Genomic DNA, 23,294 nt, shown 5'->3' with positions numbered 1-23,294 from the left:
TCATATTGTTAAGTGTCTTGCTGACTTGGAAATGTAGGAACTGCAGTCCATTACTTCTGACACTACTTGGAAGAAAGCTGTGATACAGTTTTTTATCCTGGCTGCTTTTTAATACCTAGAAAGAAAGAAATTCTGCAAATTAAAGTAACCTGAGCAAATTAGCCTTGATATGGGTCAAGAGAATTCAAAGTTTTCTGGGCATCATTATAAATACTGGTTATAATGCAGCCCAAAGCCTTCTGAAAACAAAACATCTTGGTTCAGAATGCACTGAGAATATAAAGACACCAGGTAATATACATTCAGCTGTCTGGTCTGCAGAACAAAGGAACTTGAAGCACCTTAGAATCCCTAGGCATTTGTTACATTGCTTTCACTTTCTGAAATGCATCTCACAAAACGAACTGTACAAGTTTGCACCATGATAGATTCAGTATAATTGATCCAGCAAATTCCTTGGAAATTATTCCTTACCTGCCATTTTCTTTTTAAGAAAAGCACCCTGATTCTAAGTCTCTAAATATTTGTTGTGATATTTGATTCACTTCAGAATAAATAACAAAAATGAGGCAAAGTTTACTGTAGAGTAACCAGTGAAGTTCAGCCCGGTTCATTCATAAAAACTAGACTGAATTCTCCAGAGTGCTACTATATTAGGTTTATCTGCTCTGCTACTCTTAAGGAGAAATCCCTGTAGGTGCTAGTTCTTAGATTATACAATCGTTCAGTGAGGGAGATGGACAGTATAAAACAGTGATAAATAAATGTAAGATTTATTTTACCTCCAAAGAAGTAAGTTGAAGCAGATTGAACACTATTCACCTGATCTATTTTCTGAGCCATCACTCAGAATATCTGGCTTTTGTGTTTTTTCATGCTTAACTTGAATGTGTGAAATTACTTCACCCCGATTTCTTGATGCATTTAGCTCATTGTTCTCAACTCGCACTATCAGCAGCCCTGTGTAAGAGGATTCATCTGAGTGTGAAGTTTCTTTAGAACAACAGTGGGCAAGACTTGTGGCATGGGATATTCCTTTGGGGTTATAATTTCTAGTCTTTGGGAGTGGTGGGTGCACAGCCAGTCACAAAGTCACCAGAATGTGCAAGAACAGGATTTTCTGACCTGGGACAGGATTAAGGCCCACTATGGGATTATTTTCAGTGAGCTGTGAACACCACAAAATGGATGCATTTGTGAAAGAGAGGTACATGAAAATTAGAGAAGCATTAGAAAGTCATCTGGAAAATGGAATTTATATTTTCAAATGGTAGTAATAACGCTATTTGAATTAAATAAAAGAGGGGTTGTTTGGGTGGCCATCTAACAGTCTTGAAATTTCTGTACTTTGTGTATATTGTGCTACTCTTAACCTGCTCGGATGTCTATTTGTTTTCCAGTTGCCAGGATTGTTGGAACTATTGGTGGAATATTTCCGACGTTGCCTCATTGAAATCTTTGGAATCCTGAAGGAATACGAAGTAGGTGATCCAGGGCAAAGAACTCTGTTGGATCCTGAAAGGTGTTGCCAATCTTCAAATTCCCCTGAAGGAGGAGTGGAGAAAGAAGAGCCACAGAATTCTAACTCCGAGGTGGAGGAAGAGGAGGAGGAAGGGGAGGAAGAGGCCGCCTTTGCAAATAAAGTCACAGCACCTCTAGAAAGCAATGAGGAGAAGCTAGTCAGTAAATTTGACAAACTTCCAGTCAAGGTAGTTCAGAAGAATGATCCATTCGTGGTAGATTATTCAGATAAGCTCGGTCGGGTACAGGAATTTGAGAGTGGACTGTTGCACTGGCGGATTGGTGGGGGAGACACCACTGAACACATCCAGACCCACTTTGAAAGCAAATTGGAGTTATTGCTGACTCACAAACGAGCTTCCTGCAACTCTGTTCTGAGAAAACGCTCTGCAGCCGAGGGCAACCCTGTCACCCGAGAGGGAGAGTCCCCTGCACCTGAGGCTCCCCCAGAGAAAAGGATAACAGCTACTATGGATGACATGCTGTCAGCCCGACCAGGCTCCTTGGCAGAAGAGGAGGAAGTCAAACCTGTGGAGGTAACCAAGGAAAGCAGCAAATTTCCCTTTGGCATTAGTCCAGCTCAGAGCCACCGGAATATTAAAATCTTGGAGGACGAGCCTCACAGTAAAGACGAAACGCCCCTCTGCACGCTTCTGGACTGGCAGGACTCGCTGTCTAAACGCTGTGTCTGTGTATCCAACATCATCAGGAGTTTGTCGTTTGTGCCAGGCAATGACTTTGAGATGTCAAAACATCCTGGCCTGCTGTTGATCCTAGGGAAACTGATTCTCTTGCACCATAAGCACCCGGAACGCAAACAGGCACCCCTGACGTACGAGAAGGAAGAGGAGCAGGACCAAGGCGTGAGCTGCAACAAAGTGGAGTGGTGGTGGGACTGCCTGGAGATGCTGCGTGAAAACACTCTGGTCACGCTGGCCAACATCTCTGGCCAGTTGGACCTTTCTCCCTATCCAGAGAGCATCTGTTTGCCTGTACTGGATGGACTTCTCCATTGGGCGGTGTGTCCTTCAGCAGAAGCCCAAGACCCTTTTCCAACCCTTGGGCCTAACGCCGTCCTCTCCCCTCAGAGACTGGTTTTGGAAACCCTCAGCAAACTCAGCATCCAGGACAACAATGTGGATTTGATCCTTGCAACGCCACCTTTTAGTCGCTTGGAGAAACTCTACAGCACCATGGTGCGCTTTCTTAGTGACCGAAAGAATCCCGTATGTCGGGAGATGGCTGTGGTACTACTGGCCAACTTGGCACAGGGTGACAGCTTGGCAGCTAGAGCCATTGCCGTGCAGAAGGGCAGCATTGGCAATTTGTTGGGCTTTTTGGAGGATAGCCTGGCAGCTACTCAGTTCCAGCAGAGCCAGGCCAGCTTGATGCACATGCAGAACCCTCCCTTTGAGCCGACCAGCGTGGACATGATGCGTCGGGCAGCTCGGGCGCTGCTCGCCCTGGCCAAAGTGGACGAGAACCACTCGGAGTTCACGTTATACGAATCACGGCTGTTGGACATCTCCGTGTCACCTCTGATGAACTCATTGGTTTCACAAGTTATTTGTGATGTACTGTTTTTAATTGGCCAATCATGACAGCCGTGGGATGCCTATACCCCCTGTGTGTGTGTGTGTGAATGGAGGACTTAGAAACTGATTGTTGCCCTTTATTTATGCAAAACCACCTCAGAATCCACTGTCTGCCCTGCGCTGTCCTGCTTCTACCTTGGGGAAAAGATATTCCCCCTGCCCTCACCTCTGCCCTTCAGATCTATCCTTAACCCCCTGTTCAAGGAGACAAAAGTTCTGCCTACATTTAAAAAAAAAGACTTTTTTTATTTTAACCAAAGTTGCTGTTGTTTACAGTGAGTTTGGGGAAAAAAACTTTGTCCTGTTAACGCACCGACAGGCACTACTTTCATAACTGTTTTTAAATGGTAAACTCTGAAGGACAAAAAGTGACTGCTGAACTCTTTGTGTGGTTTATCGTTGTACATTCACAATCTTGCAGGAACCAAGAAGCTACCAGTTGTTAACAGACCTTGTCCAATGGAGGCCTGTGCAGTAGAGTGTAGAACTTCATGTACTGTACACCTTAAACTGTAAACATACTGTAATAATGTCTCACATTGAAGAAGAAAAAAAAAGCTGGATCAGCAGCAAACTGTAGTTTTTAAAAATGTTTTTAGTTAATGTTGAGGAGAAAAAAAGGCTTTTCCCCCAAAGTATCATGTGTGAACCTACAACACCCTGACCTCTTTCTCTCTTCCTCCTTGATTGTATGAATAACCCTGAGATCACCTCTTAGAACTGGTTTTAACCTTTAGCTGCAGCCTGACAGCTGCCAGGTGTGTATATATATATATGATGTTGTACATTGCACATGCCCTCAGATTCCTTGCAGTTTTGTTCCCCTTCTCCCTGCCACCCCTTTATAGTATGACGAGTTAAACAAGTTGATGACCTGCAAAAGCGAGACACCAATTATTTAATCTCTTGCCAGAACTTTCTTTCTCTTTCTCTCTTTCTCCCACCCCCCACCCCCTTTCTTTTGCCTCTGGAGGATGCTGTACAGGTCTGTGTATAAAGTCATTGCTGTCTCAGCAGCCAATCAACTTATAGTTTTATTTTCCTGGGGTTTTTTTGTTTTCTTTTGTTTCTTTTCCTTTCTAATCGAGGTGTGAAAAAGTTCTAGGTTCAGTTGAAGTTCCTGATGAAGAAACACAATTAAATTTTTTCAGTGATGAATTCTGCATATTTGTATTTCAGACGATGTAGCTAAAAACTTGATGTAAATTCCTCCCTTTTTCCTTTTTTGGCTTAATGAATATCATTTATTCAGTATGAAATCTTTATACTATATGTTCCACGTGTTAAGAATAAATGTACATTAAATCTTGGTAAGATGTTTGTGAGGGTTTTCATTCTCAATGATCATATAAGCCATTTTTTGGCATCCTAATATCAACCAGATGTAATTCAGATATTTCTCTAGGAAAAATACTTTTAAAACAGTACTCATTTTCAAAGGTATAAAGATGTATTATTTATTTAGCATAAATAAATGCACAATTAAAATTTGAATACATAAATGGCTAGGATTTGTTTGTAAAATCAGGGAAGAGTTGCTTTGAATATAATACCTTGATCCTTAGTAGTTGCTAGTCCATTGTTCACCATTTAAAAACTCAATCTTCAACTGTCTTAAAAGGGTAGGGGGGATGTATAGAAAATATTAGGACAATTTATTTAGCCTACTCAATATGGAATACTGGTCTGTATCTTTTTTTTTTGGTGCCTTGCTATATTTGAAATAGTTTGATATTGACTCAGTAGGAAATAATAATAATAAGGTACTTTAATGCAAAATTAACAAGAGCATGGGAAAAACCTTTTGCCAGATAAGTAACAGTTTAATTGTGCAAAGTCAAAAGAGTAGCAGACCTCTGTTAATTGTGAACTGAAAAAGCCAAATCAATATTTTCCTGGCAAGACTACCAAGCTCCTAGAGACAAACAATTTGAAATGGAAGGAGAGTTAAAGGCTGATTTATACACCCAACTGGTAAATCAACTGATGGTACATATGTGTACCAAGCAGGATTAACTTGCACTGTTTCCCCACCTATAAAAAGCCCCCTCCCAAGACTCTGAATACTCAGCTGTGTGTCAAAAATGGGCTATGTTTTTAGACCTCTTCTGTTTTTATAACTACTTGCATAAAGTAATTAACAGTTGCAGAATAAAGTAATACAGAATGCAAAAGTACTTTAATCGTTATCGCAAAGAAGTACTCATTAGAGAACAGCAGTGCTAGTTATAAGGAAGTCTCACATAAACTCAGTATGAAAATTTGTGACTTAAAAGTCCTGCTAACGAGTGGGAGTAAGTCCAACCAATTTAATGTCTGACATGCAACCCAGTTTTGATCTTCTGCTTAAGAAGCTACCATTTGAAGAACAGATTTAGTGATCCTCAAATCAAGATTTCCTTGATTTATCTATTAGGTAGAACTGGAACTAAAATGTCCAGGTTTTTTCCCATGACCAGTGACTGCTGGTTGATTGGGAAAAGTTAGAATCTAAAACATGGAAAGGGTAGGTTAGGAAAGACTACTTGCTTGTCAGGTGTGGAAAAACCAGAACCACATGCAGAAGTTCCAAATTAGTGATTTATTGCTAAAATCTATTGCTAAAACCCATGCACAGCAATCTTCTTAGACTTAATGGTTTGCACCTGCTAGATACGGTTTTAACAGCATTCAAGATGGATTGGGCTATGTATGCTTGTGGCTGTGTAGTGACTAAGCTAACACTGCCCTCTCGCTCTTGCTAGTTTTGGTCCTACATCAACCTTGTTAAACCTAGGAGCCAAGTAGGATGCTCTGGACACTCAACAAGCAAGATTTAAGCAGATCAGGACTCTTCCCTCATTGAAGCGCCTGGAGAACTACTATTCAGAGAAACTGAGTATATTTGCTTCACAAGACTCCTTTCCAATTTGAAATGTTCGTGGATGTATTATAACTGGTTAACTATTACAGCTATGCACTGTTTTAGATTGCCTCTCCCAAAATGTTTGGGAGCATAAAAGTAGTTTTATGTTACCTTCAATTAAGCAATATGAAGAGACTCAGGCTTATTCAAGAAAGCTATTCTGTAGAATGAATAGAAGAATAAATCCTCCATCTCCTTGCTACCATTGCTGTGTTAGGACCCAAGGTCAGTCAAGTTTTTCTTCTTGGCAGTTAAAATATAATGCTTCTGTAGTCAGCAGCTTATTCTTTAATGAAGCACACTATCTTCTGCCTGAGGATTTGAAATTTGAATGTATGTAACACTGCTCTAATAGGGTAGATTTTATTCCATCAACATATTGCAGCAGTTCAGGGTGGCTTTGAGAATTTTGTAGGGCTTTACAGCAGCAAAGTTTCAGCTTCAGGTCAGAAGTCAGCATGCTTCCAAGTAGTTACAAGGGAACAATGGCAGATGTGATGTGCATTTCATCTCTGATGCTGCCGTGAGAAACAAAACGTTGGGCTAAGATGAGCCTTGGCTTGATTCTATTTTTAGATTCTTAATAGAAATCTAGAAATTAAGTGCTGCAATGGTTTCTTTGTCAATGGTCTGAATTCACCTAGATAAATCTATACCTAGATTTTGCCATAGTCAACAGTATTTAAAGCAGTCTTCCTCACCCTGAAGATTTCCAGATACAGTACATTGAACTTCGTGCTTATAATTTCTTAGCCAGCTTGGCTGCTGTCATGCTAACAGGAAATTATGGGAATTGAAATCAAAAGCCCTTGGAGGGCATCAGGGTGGGGAAAGCTCATTTTAGACTCCTCTAAAAGCTGGATTCACACACTGTAATATTTCTCAACCTTGGCAAGTTCTAAGTGAACAACTCAGAATTCTGGGAGTTGAAGTTCAATTATCTTAAAGTTGCTAAGATTGAGAAACAGTGCAAAGAAAATTGTTAAATTGGTTAGATTACATATTTAGCATAGGAGAAACTTTCACCATTATTTATGGATGAAGATGATGCTCATTCAACTAGGGTTAAAAAAAACCCTCTTTAGTACTGTATGAATCAACTATGTCATAGCTGTATTTTTTTTTACACAAAAGGTTTTTGTGCAGGTAAACCTTAGTTACAAGCATGGATTTGTTTCCCAAATCCGAATGCCATGTTTTATACATTAGCACCTTCAGCAGTTCTCTCACAATCAGAGGAAAGTCAATTCAGCTTTTTAAAAAGTCTAGTTTGAAAGGATTGGGGGGGGGGGGATATTTTATCTTTATGAATATGTATATTGGTCTCAGTATTCATGACTTGTAGTTGGACAGTCAACCAAAGCAATAGCTAAATTTGTAGAAACAAAGCATGTTTCAAATACTGAGAAGTAGTACTGTAGGCCTACTGTAGTTTAAAATGCTCCAAAGAATAAAGAATTGCAGGTCGAACACAGCTGCACTGTAGAATGTTTTTAGAAAGAGATTGGACAAGCATTTTTCTGAAATAGTATAGGGTTCCCTGCCTGAGCTGGGGGTTGGACTAGAAGACCTCCTTCCAACTTTATTAAGTGATGGGAAGAGATCTATTTTCCTTACTATTACCTTTGAGAGTTCACAATTAAAAACGGGATCACTGCTCTTGTCCTGCAGCAGCTTAAAGAAGGTTTAATGTTTGTTCATCTTTAGTTGTTTTGGACAACACAACAAATGGTCATGAATTCTGGGAACTATGATAGAAACCTCTGAAAGTCAGGCTCCAGTGCTATCACTCTATACAAGGGCTGGGCATCAAAAGTGATTTTAGTTGTGTGTTTACGCAATATAAACCCTTTTCTGTATTGAATTCGCCGATGAAGAAAGCCACGTGCGTCTAATTCACAATTCCCCCTGCAGTATTTAAATCCGCGGAAGGAAACTTAGTCCAGCCGATGACCGTTTCACTCTGCCCTACGGCAGAAAGGCCTTGGCAATGTCGGTCCTGATTCCCTTAATAAATATGGCGTCTCTTGCTTCACATCCCTAGGCAAGCCTATTACTTGACGGGAGGTGGTGTTCCTTTCATAAGGTCCTCCTTACCCCCGCAAATAATTTCAGCGCGTTCTGCATCGTTAACTTCCCGCAGGGCAAGCAGGTATTGAGAAATGCACCGTAAGGTTACTGTAGGTTAGACCGACTCTTTTCTTGTGTCCTTATAGGGAAGACTCACGCCTAAGCAGGCTTCAGCGACTTTATCAGCTCCAAGCCATTGGCTTGTAAAAAGTTTTATGGCGACTTAAAAGGTCAATGAGTTAACTAAAGTCGAACTCTGTGTGTGTGTTTGTACACATACACACACATATTTATATACATACTAAAGTCGAAATATATATACACCCCCGCTATAGAAACTCTATGGTGAAACTCGTCTTGCCCCTCTCTCTCTCCTATTATCGATGATTCTGCGTTTTCACGCCGGAAGGGCGTCTACCTTCCGTTACTGCGCAGGCGCCGAGAGCCCCGTGCTTACCCGGAAATCCGGAAGTAGGAGGAATGGGGAACCTGTGAGTGTGCGGAGGGTAGTGTTGGGGGTTGGAGAGAGATGTGTGGTTGAAGTCCCGCGTGGGGCGGCGGCGCCACCGCCCTGCAGGGACGGGCAGTGGGGGACGGGTTCGACTGTTAACATTTCCCCGGACGATTCTGGTCGCAGAAGCACCGCTCCGCATGGGCCCCCTCCTATTTGCTACGGTCTATCCCAGGAGTCCCCAAACATGGCAACGTTAAGACTTGTGGACTTCAACTCCCAGAATTCTCCAGCCAGCTATGCAGCATAGCTTCGTCTTACCTGTAGGCATAGCTATAGCTAAAGGGTTTGGGGTTGATGGAAGGGGACGGACTCCTTGACCCACCTGGGCTCAAAGGTCAGCCAGATAGCCTCATCACCCACCTAGTCTTAGGTACCTGCTCAGAGATACAATTCAACCTGGTGAATTGTTTTCCTGAGTTTCTGTGTGACACTGACATTCAGGCTAAGGGCTAGGATTCACTACACACTGGACTAAAATATAGTGAAGTAGCTCTGAGTGTATTTTGCAAACAAATGGATCTACTTTTGTTTTAAGTTAGCACACAGGGCTTGTTGGGTTCATAGATATACCCGGGAGGTACATGCAGTGACCTTATGTCCTTTATTCTAAGGAAACAGTCCTTTGTTTCAGAAAGCTAGACTATTTTGCAAAAACTCACTTTGGTCTTTTATTTGAATTATTTAACTTTTACCGTACAAATAATCCCACAATGCACGATCTTTCACATTCATGTGGAAAATACAGAAATTGAACTGTCTTTTCAAAGTAAATTACATAATTCCTTTGATATATATTTTTAATAGGGTGTGTTTTTGTAAAGTTGGACGTTAAATTTTTTCTTTGCAAATTTATAAATATAAACAATGAGGTTTTATATCTTTTTGAACCTCTTCCAGATCCCCCTCCTCCTATTTTTGGTTTGCCACTTTTTAAAAGAAGAAAATATGACAGATTCAGATGCATTTCTGAGTTAGAGAAAAGGTGGAGCTAAGTAATACACCAGAATAAGAGGGATGAATTTAATGAAAGAGGATGTAATTTGCATTTTGAAAATACCTAATGACAGAAAACACCACTTTCTTAGGTCCTTATTGCTAGTTGGAAAAGATGATTGATTAGGTAGGTAGACAAGTTGACAGTATAAAAACCCTTTCCTTTTACATCAAAACCTTGGTTCATCTAATAGTGCGATGTCTCAGGAAAAAGGCCTTGCATCTCTGTTTCCCAACACTCCTTTAATACAGCCTCTCCCAGTATGGCAACTTCTAGAATGTGTACTAGGATTCTTGATCAAAGAATTAATGATAACTTTAGTGGCTCTTCTTGATCAAATGCTGGGAGAAGAACTTGGGATATGTGGAGAGCATGAGCTTGAGGAAGGTTGTAACAAAGATTAGATCTGCAATCCAGTACATTTAAATCACATGCTTCCTCAGGATCTGCTGACATTTTTTAAAACCAGGAATGCTTAAATAGAACAGGAACGTATATATGCAAACTCTTGTGGCATGTTTTATGGTAACTTGTTCCTATACTAGAAAGTGTGCTCTGGTCCTACCTGCTAAAATGACCAATTAAACTGTAGTTTTAAAACCGTACAAGCTTATTGCTAGAAATAAGAAACTCTGCAGTGAATGTGCTTGCCTGAGTGTTCGTAGAATTGTCCTTTTTTAAAAATTGGAATTGACCTGTGCCACTTTTCACAGCTGATTCAATGTATGCAGTAGTGACAGTTTCCTATATGTATGCAAGCTGCTGCACTGAAGTGTGAAAGGAAGATTAAAACCTGATCCAAGGTCAAGTTCTAAGGGGCTATCATTTCTGCTTCTGTTCATGTTTCATATTTTAAAATCAAACATTGGCATAAATAAACGGCTGTGTCTGATGCAGTTTAGACTCTGGGGTGGCTTCTACAATTAATCAGCTTTTTGTGAAGCTTTTAGCATAATATTTCCTATGTAAATATAGTGGCTTTTTCACTTTTTGTTGAGCAATTCTTATTTTGCTGAATAAATTATTAAAAGTGTAAAGCAGTGCAGTCCTGGAGAGAGTGATTTGTGATTCTGCTTTTGGGATCGATTGATTGTTGGTTTGTATTTATCTTTGTAAGGTCCCCAAGGTGGTTTCTTAGTTATTATGCTTACTGTTTTCTCATTTGCCTTTGTTTTTAAACACTCACTTACTTTATTACATGTTGCCTAGAATCGTTACGATGATGTAGGCATCTTATAAATTGAATAAATAATAAACAATGTTTATGTTGGCATGTTAATCCAGAATAAGATATTCCATTTTTTTAAAAATATTTTTTACAGAAAAACAGTTAGCTGGCTTTTGTTGATCCATGTCAATTTCTTTAACATGTTATTGAATGCTTATTAATGCCAGTATTTTCCTAGATAAATTTTAAAAAAATGCAACAATAGTTTGATAATAAAAAGAGTTAGATCAGAAATGAATAGCATCATTTGTTTTGTGGTACCTCTTTTACAATATTGTATACTGTACTTGGTGTAAATCCAGCATTATCGTCTGTACTAAAAGGCTTAGATAATATGAAATCAAGCATAAAATATGATCTGACTTGCTTAGCATGTCAAGTGAGTCAGAGTCAGTCTAATCCCATGTAATCTTTTAAAATGTGTTTTCAAGCAATCATGGATTTCCTTTTGAAAATACCAAATTTATTTTCATGTTTTTCAGATTGAATCCCAGAAACAACAAAAAAAAAAACATGATGGTGCAGTTTGTTTGTTTTTGAACCATTCCTAAATGAATGATCTTCATCCTTACTGGTAAAAAAAAAAGCTAATATGAAATTGAAGTTCTTTGCTGGAGAATTGCCTTTTGTGGCGGGAACTGTGCAGAGCAGGTAATTGCACTATTTAAGGAGCAACGTATAGGGGGTGGGGGAGGCCGCCCAAGAAGAATTGAGGCTGACCGAAATTTGTAGATGTAAATGAAGGAAATCAATGTCAGAGGACATATAGACCACTCTCAAATTTTAAATGTGTTAAAGTTGTCAGGGTTGAAAAACACTCTTATAGGCTGTGTTTATGTATTATAATGAGCCCAATGTCTTGCTTTTTATGATGTACACAGCTCTTCAAGTACAGTATTTTGCTTACAACTATCATTTTCTTAGCATTACCATTTTCTGTTTACAGAAACCTGAAATCATCTTCGTGGATGAAGATTATGTATGATGAGGGGTAAAATAACAATAGATGTTAAAAGTTAAATCCATGCAAACAACATAACTATTTGGCAGCTGGGACGGTTTATTCCTGTCACTTCTGAAGGTATTTTTTGTTTCTGTTTTGATATAGATACATAGATATATTGTCCTCAGGTTTAGTTTTCATACATAAAATTATCTTGTGTTTTCACATTTCTGTATATGAATGCAGAATGTTGGAAATTAGGTGTATGGACTTTATACTGTACAGTATTGGAACATTTTAAGAGGTTTTGCCTAGGTTTGTTGGTGAGCTTCTGCCTTGGTTTCAAATGAGCTAGATAAGTCATTATTCTCATTGCATAAATATCTTCTTTAAATAATATAAGCATGTATATGTTTGTGTATATACAGTAGGTTAAATCAGGAATAAGCTCTATATGACAGAAAAGAAATAGATTTCTTGTGTGGATCTTGTTTTGGTCCAATTAGATTTGCCAAGTTTAACCTGGGCAAGCCAAATCACCAATCTCCGTTCTATGTGTGTTTAAAGTATGCATCTTTATTCATATGGTTATGAATTTAAAGTATTCCTCATTCTGACAGTTTGGGTTTTGGATATATTACCTAATAGATTTGAAAACATTTTTATATCAGCCTAACACTGGAATTTTGAGGCTTTACATGCAAGTACAACTTTGCAACCATAATGGCAAACTTTTCTAGATATTTCAGAGCAATTATATGTACCTAAATGGTCTTATTGCCACTGATAGATTAAAATATATAGGAATGAAAGTGGTTTCTCCCAGGTTTTGAGGAAGAGGACAGTACTTGCTTAAATAAGAAAAAAATGCAGATCTTAAAAACTGAATGCAAGATTATGGAGTATTAAAGTTACATTATTGTATATGATTTTTCTGAGTTTCTTTCTTGATTTAGACACATCTGCCAGAAATTATTGACTTAATTAAGATTGATTTCTGAGTAGATGATAGATTATCAAAAACAATCAAGGAAAATCTCATTAAAAAGTTTTGAATTTTGAAAGCTATCAATGTAGTTTGGTTTTATTCACTCCTATTCTGTACTTATTTTAAATATTTTAATCCTGGTTTTCAATATTTTCATCATCATAGATAACAGGATAATATAAAAGATAACATTTAAAAACAGTAGTACAATCACAAGATTACAAAACCTAGAAAAACAGAGCAGTTTTTATTCGATGCCTGGAATCCAATCAAATAGAATGTCACAGAATGCATGAGTAAGAAATTGCATAAATGTCTTATACTATAGCATTTAGTATTTACATTTTGATCATCACAACAATATACTGCAGTGTTTCTCAACCTGGGCAGCTTGAAGATGTGTGGACTTCAACTTCCAGAATTCCTTAGGCGCACCAGCTAGGTGGGGAATTCTGGGAATTGAAATCCACACATCTTGCAAGTTGCCAAAATTGAGAAACACTGATATACTGGAGAACTATGAACACAGTGGGCATTTGCTTCCCTCTGGTGGTAGCCAGTTTAAACTGCAGGGAATTTCAAACCATTTAATCTTTCCATTTTAAAGGAGAGGGTTTTTTTTCACTTCGCTCCTGATAACTGGGGAAGTTTATTCTTAAAACCAATAAAGTGGCTAGAAATAAGGAGCATATTAGCCTGGCTTAGCTTGGCATAAGGTTTTCTTTCCTTTTCCTTTTAAAGGAAAGGTTATCGAATCATCAGTTTTTGAGAAATGCTTGCCTATACAAAAGAGGTCCTTTCCTTTGTATTTTGTAAATGGGTTTTTATGCAATTCTCTGAAAAAATATACCAGCCATAACTCTAGATCAGGATTCTCAAACACAAATCGCCAGGAGGACTAGCCCCAAGGTCTGCAACAATGAAGTCGTGCCTCACACAACTCTCCAACCGCAGCCAAATTGAAATGCCAGACACAAATGCCCAATTTATAAATGTGGCAATAAATTCTAGCCTTCATATCATTGATCTTATTTTCTGGTTTTAGGCTTTCAACATTTCTTACCGAAATACCCTACATGGATGTTTACAATGATCCGAGCTTCAAGGCCAGGATGCCACTAAGGAACTGTAGAAACACACGTTACCAAGAGGTGGTTTGCTTTGCAGCATTTTGCAGAATTGTTACACTCCTGCTTCAGGCAAGTCCCCAAATAATTAACAAAAATCGATCATAAATCTATAATTGCATAATAAGTAGTAATATGATTATAATATTATCTGTCCATCCACAGATCAGGATGTTCTTTAGATACAGGGTTCCTCAACCCCTGGGTCATGGCTACAGTCTGTTTGGAACCGGGCTGCAGAAGTGGTGGGCGGGCGAGCAAGTGTGCGCAGTTCCACTTGTGCAAGTGGCTGGTGAGCACAAGTGCCCACCACTTGTGCAAATGGACCTGCATGCATGCTCGTTGATCATTCGCACAAGTGAAGCTGTGCATATGCATACTTCACTCATTGCGGCCCAAATCCCCCCCACACGCACACAGGCCCACAGAGCCTTGGTTGGAGACCACTGCTTTAAACGCTGCTTAAATTATTGAGAAAAAAAATCTAATATTATGATATTAAGAGGGGCCATAACTATAGTATTCAGTCAGCGTGTTTCCTAAAAATCCACATTGGCTAATCCAGGAAGCGCCATCCTATTAAAAGCTAATCTACAGAGTCCTCGATTTACGCTTAATTATAAAGATCTGCCCAAGTGCTGCTCCTCCTTTTGATAGTCATTATTCATCCTTATATACGTATAGTCAAGGCTTATGTTGGCAAGGCTATGGTTTTCCCAGTTGCAATGTATGGCTGTGAAGGTTGGACCATAAGGAAGGCTGAACGCCAAAGAATGGAGGTCTTTGAACTCTGGTGCTGGAGAAGACTCCTGCGAGTCCTTTGGACTGCAAGGCGATCCAACTGGTCAGTCCTAGAGGAGATCAACCCTGACTGCTCTTTAGAAGGTCAGATCCTGAAGAGGAAACTCAAAGACTTTGGCCACCTAATGAGAAGGAAGAAGGATTCACTGGAGAAGAGCCTGATGCTGGGAATGATGGAGGGCAAAAGAAGAAGGGGACGGCAGAGAATGTGGTGGCTGGATGGAGTCACCAAAGCAGTTGGTGTGAGCTTAAATGGACTCCAGGGGATGGTAGAGGGCAGGAAGACATGGGGGAACGTTGTCCATGGTGTCGTGATGGGTCGGACACAACCTCATGACTAGCAACAACAACAACAATTTCATCCTTAAAGCTACTGAAGTCAACAGCCTTCGTTGCATCATCTTGCACTGAACTCCACAATTCACTTGTGCAAGTGAAGGCAAGAAGCGTTTCCCTTTGTCTGCTTTACCTGAGAATCAGCCATATGGAGATCTAATTTGGATGATGCTTGATGGCTATGACTCAAGGGATTAATTATGCATTAAACCTAGCGCTTTGATTTTACAATAAACGCCTCACTGTGAAAAATAGAAATTTACTACTTACAATACACACACACATGCTGGTATGCGAAGATTAACACGTTCAGTTGAAAATGGTCAAATGATGAGCAAGCATGTCTAAGCAGCCTTATTTTCATAAGGTATTATTTTAACAGTCTCTCCGTATACAATACAAATAAAGGTAGCACTTGACTTATGACCACAATTGGGACCAGCATTTCCGTTGCTAAGCAAGGTGGTTGTAAAGTGAGCCATCACCGAATTTACAACCTTCATTGCCACCGTTGTTGAGTGGTGCGGTGGCCTAGAAGTGGAGCTTTTGCCTCACAATCAAGAGGCTGTGAGTTCAATTCTAGGTAGAGGTAGATATTTCTCTCTCGGCACAGAGAATAGATCTGCTGAACAAAATTCTGCATTGGAGACAGGAAGGGCATCTGGCCATTAAAACACTCTGCTAGCTCCATTCAGTTGCCCAGATCCCACCCCGCAAGGGGTTGGGGGGACGGGGTATCGTTAAATGAAGATGATGATTGACTTTACTTGTCAGAAACGGGGGTGGGAGGTTTGTTGCCAGTGACAAACACAGGACCCTCGAAGACTGCAACTGTCACAAATACATGGCAGTTGCCAAGTGCCTTAATTTTGAATGTATGATTGTAGTTTGCTGTGATGGTTGTAAGTGAGAGGACTGGTCATAGATCAAATTTTTCAGTACTCTTGTAAACAAACGGTTTGATCTGTTGCTAAATGAATGGTTGTAAGTTGAGGACTACCTGTTTGACTTTGTTTGGGTGCCTTCCTTATTTCAATCAAATGGGGTCTGAACACAGAGATCTAAAAAGTGTAAAATGGCACTTCCTCACTATCTGCAATATAGCAATAGCCCTTAGACTTATATGCCGCTTCACAGTGCTTTTACAGATCTCTCTAAGCGGTTTACAGAGTCAGCCTCTTGCCCCCAATCTGGGTCCCCATTTTACCGACCTCGGAAGGATGGAAGGCTGAGTCAACCTTGAGCCTGGTGGGATTCGAACTGCCAAATTCCAGGCAGCCGGCAGTCAGCAGAAGTAGCCTGCAGTACTGCACTCTGACCACTGCACCACCGAGGCTCTTATTCCATCTCCATTTATTGCTTTTTTTATGGCTATGAACACCTCTGTACATAAATGGTTTGAAAATAATATTGTGTAACGAGAGAGATCTTTTCATGCCTTTTTCTTTGCTTAGTTGCCATTTTCCACTGTTTTTTCCCCCCACCCAGGCCCTTTTCAATTTCCTGATTCCCGATCATGCCGCAGACGCCTTCTCTCCTCCCCGCCTCTCTGACCCCGGGTTCTTGGACCAGCTGCTGGAATGGTTCCTGGGAGGCCTCTCCCGTTGGGATGCAGAGCACTTCCTGTTCATAGCCGAGCATGGCTACGTGTATGAGCACAACTGTGCCTTCTTCCCCCTGTTCCCTCTGGCCCTAAAAGCGGTCGCAAGCCTGATCTTCTGGCCTCTCCAAGGCTTTCTCAGCTTCCGGAGCTGCCTGCTCCTCTCTGCAGTTCTCCTCAATGCTGTTTTTTCTGTTTTAGCCTCTGGGACTCTCTATGAGCTCAGCTTGGTAGTCCTGCAGTGCCGAAGGAGGGCTTTTCTGTCGGCCGTCCTCTTCTGCCTCACTCCAGCTAACGTCTTTATGGTGGCTGCTTACTCGGAAAGCCTGTTTGCCTTCCTGGTGTTTGCTGCTTTGTGGAGGCTAGAGAAAGGGCATCCTTGGCTTAGCCTCCTCCTCTTTTCGTTAGCCACCGGAGTACGTTCCAACGGGCTAATTAACGCAGGATTTCTCATCTACTCCCAGACAAAACTCTTCGCTTTCAGCTTTCAAGCAAGTGAAAGCGTGTTGAAAAAGAAAAGCCAGTTTCTAAAACTGGCTGCTGCTTTGGTGCTGATGTCGGCCTCCGTGGCTCTGCCTTTTGCTTTGTTTCAATGCTACGCCTACCTTAAGTTCTGCCATCCCAACATTGGCCTGGGATACGCCATTCCGAAGCCGCTGTTGCAGTTGGCTGAATCCAAGGGCTATCGTGTTGCAGCTTCAGAGGGCGGGATGCCCCCGTGGTGCTCCTGGAACTTTCCCGTGCTTTACACTTATATACAAGACACCTACTGGAATGTCGGCTTCCTCCGGTACTTTGAACTCAAACAGATCCCAAACTTTCTACTAGCTTCTCCCGCTATTGTGTTGGGCTCTTGGGCGAGCTGGTGGTATGTCACCGCCAATCCCTGGCACTGTCTAACGCTTGGCCTGGTGAGAAGGAAGAGCGCAGGCACGCAAGACCATGACTCACACAAGCCAGCAGAGGGTTTTGGTTCTCCTGCTGTATTCGTCTACGTTGTCCACGCAGCAGCTCTGTTGGTGTTTGGGACCTTTTTCATGCACGTCCAGGTGAGTCTTGTTAAATATTGAACACTGATCAAGTAGTGGGTAATGGTATAACTCCTGAGCAGATATATTTATTCCTATCATGATGGCTCAGTGGTTAAGAAACTGAGCTTGTTCATCAAAATGGTCAGCAGTTCTGCGGTTTGAATCCCCAGTGCCGCGTAACGGAGTGAGTTCCCGTTGCTTGTCCCAGCTTCTGCCAACCTAGCAGTTCGAAAGCACGTAAAAAATGCAAGTAGAAAAATAGGGACTGTTAGGTAAGCTCCCCGTTGGGAGAGCGAGTACATTCAGCGAAGCGTTGTGAGAGTTGTGTTGGAGAACACGCAAACCAGCATACAGAGACACTGCAGTTGAAGTAGGCTTTTACTTTCGTGGAAATAGAGATATCAGAGTCCATCAAACAGTCCAAGTCATACACGGATAAGACAGTCAGTCATCAATGTCTTTCAGTTAAGGAATAATCCAAATAACATAGTCCAGTATCATATAATCAGTCCGATACACAAAGTTTGCTAACAGTTGCAAAACTTACAATAGCTCACGGCACTTTCTAACAGCCAGCTTCCAAAACACTCAGATCAGCCCAGCATCTAACAAAACAGAGAGCTAACAGTCATTCTGGCTCCCTCTTATGGCCGATTGAGGAAACAGCAACCAATCACATTTTACAGTATGATTTAAAGAAACAGGTACAGCATTGTTACATGATTTATATATTGCCAACCCAACCGTTAGAATTACATTCCTAACGGGCCACCTTTCGTGGAAAGGTAACAGCGTTCCGTGCGCGTTTAGTTATGCTGGCCACATGACCACGGAGACGTCTTCAGACAGCGCTGGCTCTTCGGCTTTGAAACAGAGATGAGCAAGCGTGCATCCACGAGCGAACCAATAGTAAAAATAATAGAAACCACCACTGGTCATAGCTTACTAATAAGCAATTAAAACATACTAGGAAACAAAATAATGTAAATCATAAAGTTAAAAGCAACACGGTTATAGTCACAAGTGGGAAGAGATAGGTAGTAGGAAGAGAAGATTAGTAATACAGTCTTAGTAGGTAATATGACAGTGTTGTGGGAATTAGTTGTTTAGCAGAGAGATGGCATTCGGGGGGAAACTGCCCTTGTGTCTAGTTGTTCTGGTGAGCAGTGCCCTGTAATGTTTAATTTGAGAGTTTATTTATATTTAATTTGAAAGTATCTTTCTGCTAATGCCATCATATTATCTGTAAGCTTCTTCTTAGTTATTTTCTTTCATATGCATATTGTATTAATTTTTGGAATAACAACAAGGCAAGTGTTTACTCTATTTTATACGTTTATTGATCTTTAAATAATTAGGGGTGGTATAAATCAGAAGTGAACAATCTTTTTAGGCTAAAAGTCACAGGCCTGAAATGACATGTCAAATTCAGAGCCTAAAAGGGAGGCAACCCCTGTGGTCTCCTTAGCCATCTTCATCACATAATTCTGGATAATGTTCTCAATGGCATACAGTTGAATATGTTTAGGAGTCCAAAATTCATTCCATTAGACGAGAGGTGTCCAAACTTGGGAACTTTAAGACTTGTGGACTTCAACTCCCAGAATTCCCCAGCCAGCTGGCTGGGGAATTCTGAGAGTTGAAGTCCACAAGTCTTAAAAGTTCTCAAATTTGGACACCCCTGCATTAGACCATAATTGTTTTCAGCTACTCTAATAAGAATCGTGTATGTTTTTTTTTAAAGCCATTCAAATAATTTTATATGCATATTTCAGTCATTCTTATCCACAGTTTCTGAAGTAAGGCTAATATTAGAGATTGGGAAGCTGACGGAGAATAAATCCACCCGATTGAAATAGTTCTAGGTATACAGTACGGTGAGTAGGGTTAGAAACTGGCTGACACTGACGAGGACCCGGATTGTTGTTGGGGGCAATATGCTGACTCTGTAAACCGCTTAGAGAGGGCTGAAAGCCCTATGAAGCGGTATATAAGTCTAATTGCTAAGGCAGTTGGAATAATTGATAAACACAAATAAATTGTTAAATATAATAAGATTTTTATTACAGGAAAACCTGCTAGCAAATTTTGCCTTTGTGTCCATCTGCTTTGTCAGTGTGTGCACAGTATGACTACTATTTTGAGACAATCCGGGAGCAAAATACAAATAGTGCTTTATCAACAAGGCATATATATACATACGTGTGTGTGTGTAGTATGTGTATGTATATGTATGTATGTATGTATGTATGTATGTATGTATGTATGTATGTATGTATATATGTTTTTGTAGACTTTCACGGGTGTAGATATGCTGGTCTTGTTGTATTCGGGTCTTTTCCCGTGTAAGATTGAGATTGTCTTGGCAACGTTTCGGTGAGGTTTCACTCGCCATCTTCAGGCTGGAGTTTTGGGCTTAAAGACCCAGCCTATATTGTCACGTTTATTCATGTTGTGGGGGTGTTCCTCTTAAGGAAGCCATCAAAATAGAGAAACACGCCCACAACATGAATAAACTTGACGATACTTCCCACCTATCAGAAATCTGGAAACCAACCCTAGTCAACAAACGAACCCCACCCACCACCCAGGTCATTACAACACAAAAGAACAACGGACACACAGCCAGCACCTCAGCCACATAGGATGTACGAAACAGCCGACCAAGCTACAAACATCAACTCCATCTCCCAATCAGGATGCAATTACACAGCCAATCAACCCACTTACAGCAACAAAGCCAGCACTCCAACCCCCCCCCCCAAGATTTATAGAAAGAAGACAGCTCTGACCACGCCTTACTTGCACAAGCACGAAGCCGAAAACACCAGCCTGAAGATGGCGAGTGAGACCTCGCCGAAACGTTGCCAAGACAATCTCAATCTTACATGGGAAAAGACCCGAATACAACAAGACCAGCATATATATCTAGCTGGTCAGCTATGAAGTCATCATTATCTTAACATGTTTTATATTTTTTTATGAAAATTTGGTAGCTGGAATGAAGGTATGCTTCACAGAATTATTTTGAAACATCTTGAGCACATGGATATGGATGTAAATCTCTTCCTTTCTCTTCCTTTAATAGGTACTTACCAGGTTTTGGGGTTCTTCTTCTCCAGTCCTTTATTGGTTCTGTGCTCATCTGCTCTATGACACTGAGCCTTTGCTGCAGGATGGAGCCTCCCCATCCAAGCACAGAAAATCCTTTGCTGAAAAACTCTCAGTGGATAATTTCTTTTCTACCTGCTGTAGACATGAAAACCCTGTATGGATGCTTCTGAGCAGATGGAAACAGAGCAGGATTCTCACAAAATGTATTTTGGGATATGTACTTTCCTACTGGCTACTGGGGTTGGTCCTTCACTGTAATTTCTTTCCTTGGACGTAACCATTTTGAACCTATGTATACAGTATGTATGTATGTATGTATGTATGTATGTATGTATGTATGTATGTATGTATGTATGTATATTTACTGTTTACTGCCACATTCAGATAAATCAATTCTGCGCCTTCAATTGTTAACAGTAAACGTTTACTGTTAACAATTGAAGGCGCAGAATTGATTTATCTGAATGTGGCAGTAAACTCAACCAGTGAGAATAGCAAAAATGTAATACCTGGTAAAATACTCACATGTGATGCTACATTCAAAAATATCCTTCCTCAAAATAATCTATTTCATTCAAAAAACCCAACACCTTCCTGTGCTTTTCTGTATTTTCTTCTCTGTCAAGAGCCATTCTGCAACCTTCTACCAAGGGTGTTCTGACTTAGGTTTCCCCAAAAAGCACGAGGCAGATTTGTGGTCCCGGCAAAAGCCCTTTTACTAAACAAATGTGAATTCCTCTCATTCACATTTAGCAAAGGCCTGGCAAACAGTCTTTCAAAGGAACATTTATGACTACAGACCTTACCTATCTTGGAAAGCTACCATGTAAATATTTTCCAAATGAGGTGTGTGCAAAGAAAGACTGGGCACAGAGTCTCTCAGATTCATGGACAGATCTTCACACTCCTGAAACGAATCTAACGACAAACAAATTGTTTCCTGCAAAAGCCCATTCCCCTTTCGCTTCCCTTTTATTTCCTATGGGAGGGGTCATTCACCGTCCACCTGTGGCTTTACTCCCAAGTCGACCCTGATTTGTTAGTTGTTCTTTTCTTCTGGCAGCTCTGTGCATGCGTACACTAGGAATAGGCTCCAACTGTTCCTCTGCCTCACTGCTGTCTAGCTCCAGAGGCACCTGATCACTGCCACACGGGCTTGGCCTTGTCTCTGCCTCCAATGCAGAGCCTTCGTCCAAGCCTTCCCCAGCCTCCAGGACTGGTTTATCCTCCTCCCCAACCTCCTCACTGTCCAATTGCTGCCACCTCTGCTGGCCGCTGGAGGTCCATAACTAAAGGCTGCTTTAAAATAAAACCCTAACCCTCTAAAAAGTGTACTTTTGCAAAATGTGGCTTTTGCACAAGTCGCTTACAATCTCCCTTTTCAGTGGTGATACGTCTGTTATTTGATATGTAGCAAAAATCTGAATTCATATCTTGACACTGTATCAGAAATTGACTTTCGTCTCTCTGGAGGCTAGAGCTTGGTACAGGCAATCCTCAATTTACAATCACAATTGGGGACCAGAATTTTGGTTGCTAAGCAAGGCCGTTGTTAAATGAGTCGTGCCCAATTTTATGATCTGTTTTTGCCATGGTGGTTAAATACTTTTACCAGTTGTTAAGCAAATCCAACTTCCCACATTGACTATGTTTGTAGGGAGCCAGCTGGGAAGGTCACAGGGGACAAACAGGTGACCCTCAGGATGCTGCAGTTGTCATAAATACATGCTGGTTGCCGAGTGCCTGGATTTTGATCATGTGACTCTGGGGATGCTGCAATAATTCTAAGTGTGAGGTTGTAAATTTACTTTTTTCAATACCATTGTAACTTCAAAGAGTTGCTAAATTGAGCAGTTGTAAATTGAAGATTAGCCGTAGTGTTATTTTAATCTTTAAGTTATTTTTTTCTTTTCTTTTTGGGTCTATGTAATGGCTCCTCTCCTAACTTAACAAAGTAAAGACTCTTGAAACGGATTATTTCAAAGGGAACCTTTAATCAATCAGGATGGAAACCATTAGAGGCAAAGCAGCATCTGAAACCCTTTAGGCAATGCAAGTGGGATTACACTGATAATGACCCCTCCCCTTTGTCCGAATGCAGATTCTGACCAATACACAAGTGTGAAGATGTTTCCTTAACTCTTCTGCCCTGAGAGTCGAATAAAACACACGTTCCCATGGCTATCTCTAGTTAGACATTAAAGTAAGATATCCCACATGGCCATCATAAACATCCCTCCAGAGGTGCTGGGACCTTCAGTTTTCCGGTGACAGTAAAACTCAGTTGTTACGAGTACAGCTAGTGATTTAACTCCGAAGCCCCCCTCCTCCCAATTGAATGGCAGTATCACTTTTAGGGATCTGACAGTCTAGCTGTATTGGTTCTTAGGAATCAATTTAGGTTAACTGAGATTTGTAGCTAACAAGCTTTCAGGCATAAATTTCCAGATCAACTTCTCTGTGGTTCCCAGCCTTGCAAGCACTGATTTCTTTTCCCCCACAATTTGGTATGTTCCAACCTTCTACC

General features: G+C 40.7%; 2 protein-coding genes across 5 annotated transcripts in view; both read left to right on the top strand.

Moving 5' to 3' along the window:
* The window catches only part of ARID1A (AT-rich interaction domain 1A), an 86,725-nt gene extending 82,291 nt beyond the window's left edge, over positions 1 to 4,434 (top strand). The window contains exon 20 of the mRNA XM_087727349.1: positions 1,401 to 4,434. Coding sequence (XP_087583475.1) covers positions 1,401 to 3,122 — 1,722 coding nt within the window. The 3' untranslated portion in view covers positions 3,123 to 4,434. The remainder of the gene's footprint in view (positions 1 to 1,400) is intronic.
* Positions 4,435 to 8,530: 4,096 nt separating this feature from the next.
* On the top strand, positions 8,531 to 22,741 carry PIGV (phosphatidylinositol glycan anchor biosynthesis class V). 4 transcript variants are annotated; one of them, XM_014076510.2, is made up of 6 exons: positions 8,531 to 8,582; positions 11,310 to 11,478; positions 11,774 to 11,908; positions 13,804 to 13,957; positions 16,511 to 17,671; positions 20,742 to 22,741. In XM_014076510.2, exons 4-6 carry the CDS (start codon positions 13,835 to 13,837, stop codon positions 21,042 to 21,044), a joined length of 1,587 nt encoding a protein of 528 aa, XP_013931985.2. In that variant the 5' UTR covers positions 8,531 to 8,582; positions 11,310 to 11,478; positions 11,774 to 11,908; positions 13,804 to 13,834; the 3' UTR covers positions 21,045 to 22,741. The 4 variants fall into 4 exon arrangements, with proteins under 4 accessions (XP_013931985.2, XP_087583281.1, XP_013931983.2 ...); XM_014076508.2 differs by lacking the exon at positions 8,531 to 8,582 and adding an exon at positions 8,653 to 8,865; XM_014076509.2 differs by lacking the exon at positions 8,531 to 8,582 and adding an exon at positions 9,506 to 9,725.
* Positions 22,742 to 23,294: the final 553 nt, after the last annotated feature.

The sequence above is a fragment of the Thamnophis sirtalis genome, unplaced genomic scaffold (genome assembly GCF_051295495.1).
Source record: "Thamnophis sirtalis isolate CommonGarterSnake01/CBP01778 unplaced genomic scaffold, rThaSir2_p1.2 scaffold_13, whole genome shotgun sequence".
In the NCBI taxonomy this organism is placed as follows: domain Eukaryota; kingdom Metazoa; phylum Chordata; class Lepidosauria; order Squamata; family Natricidae; genus Thamnophis; species Thamnophis sirtalis.
Note: the sequence above shows the minus strand (reverse complement) of the source record. Positions and strands in the feature narration are given on the sequence as shown.

Excerpts from the sequence above, each read along its gene's own strand:
- PIGV (XM_014076510.2), top strand. The coding sequence starts at position 13,835 with ATGGATGTTTACAATGATCCGAGCTTCAAGGCCAGGATGCCACTAAGG. Across the intron at positions 13,958-16,510 it reads TTGTTACACTCCTGCTTCAG|GCCCTTTTCAATTTCCTGAT; the intron begins GCAAGTCCCCAA and ends CCCCCCACCCAG. Across the intron at positions 17,672-20,741 it reads CCTTTTTCATGCACGTCCAG|GTACTTACCAGGTTTTGGGG; the intron begins GTGAGTCTTGTT and ends TTCCTTTAATAG.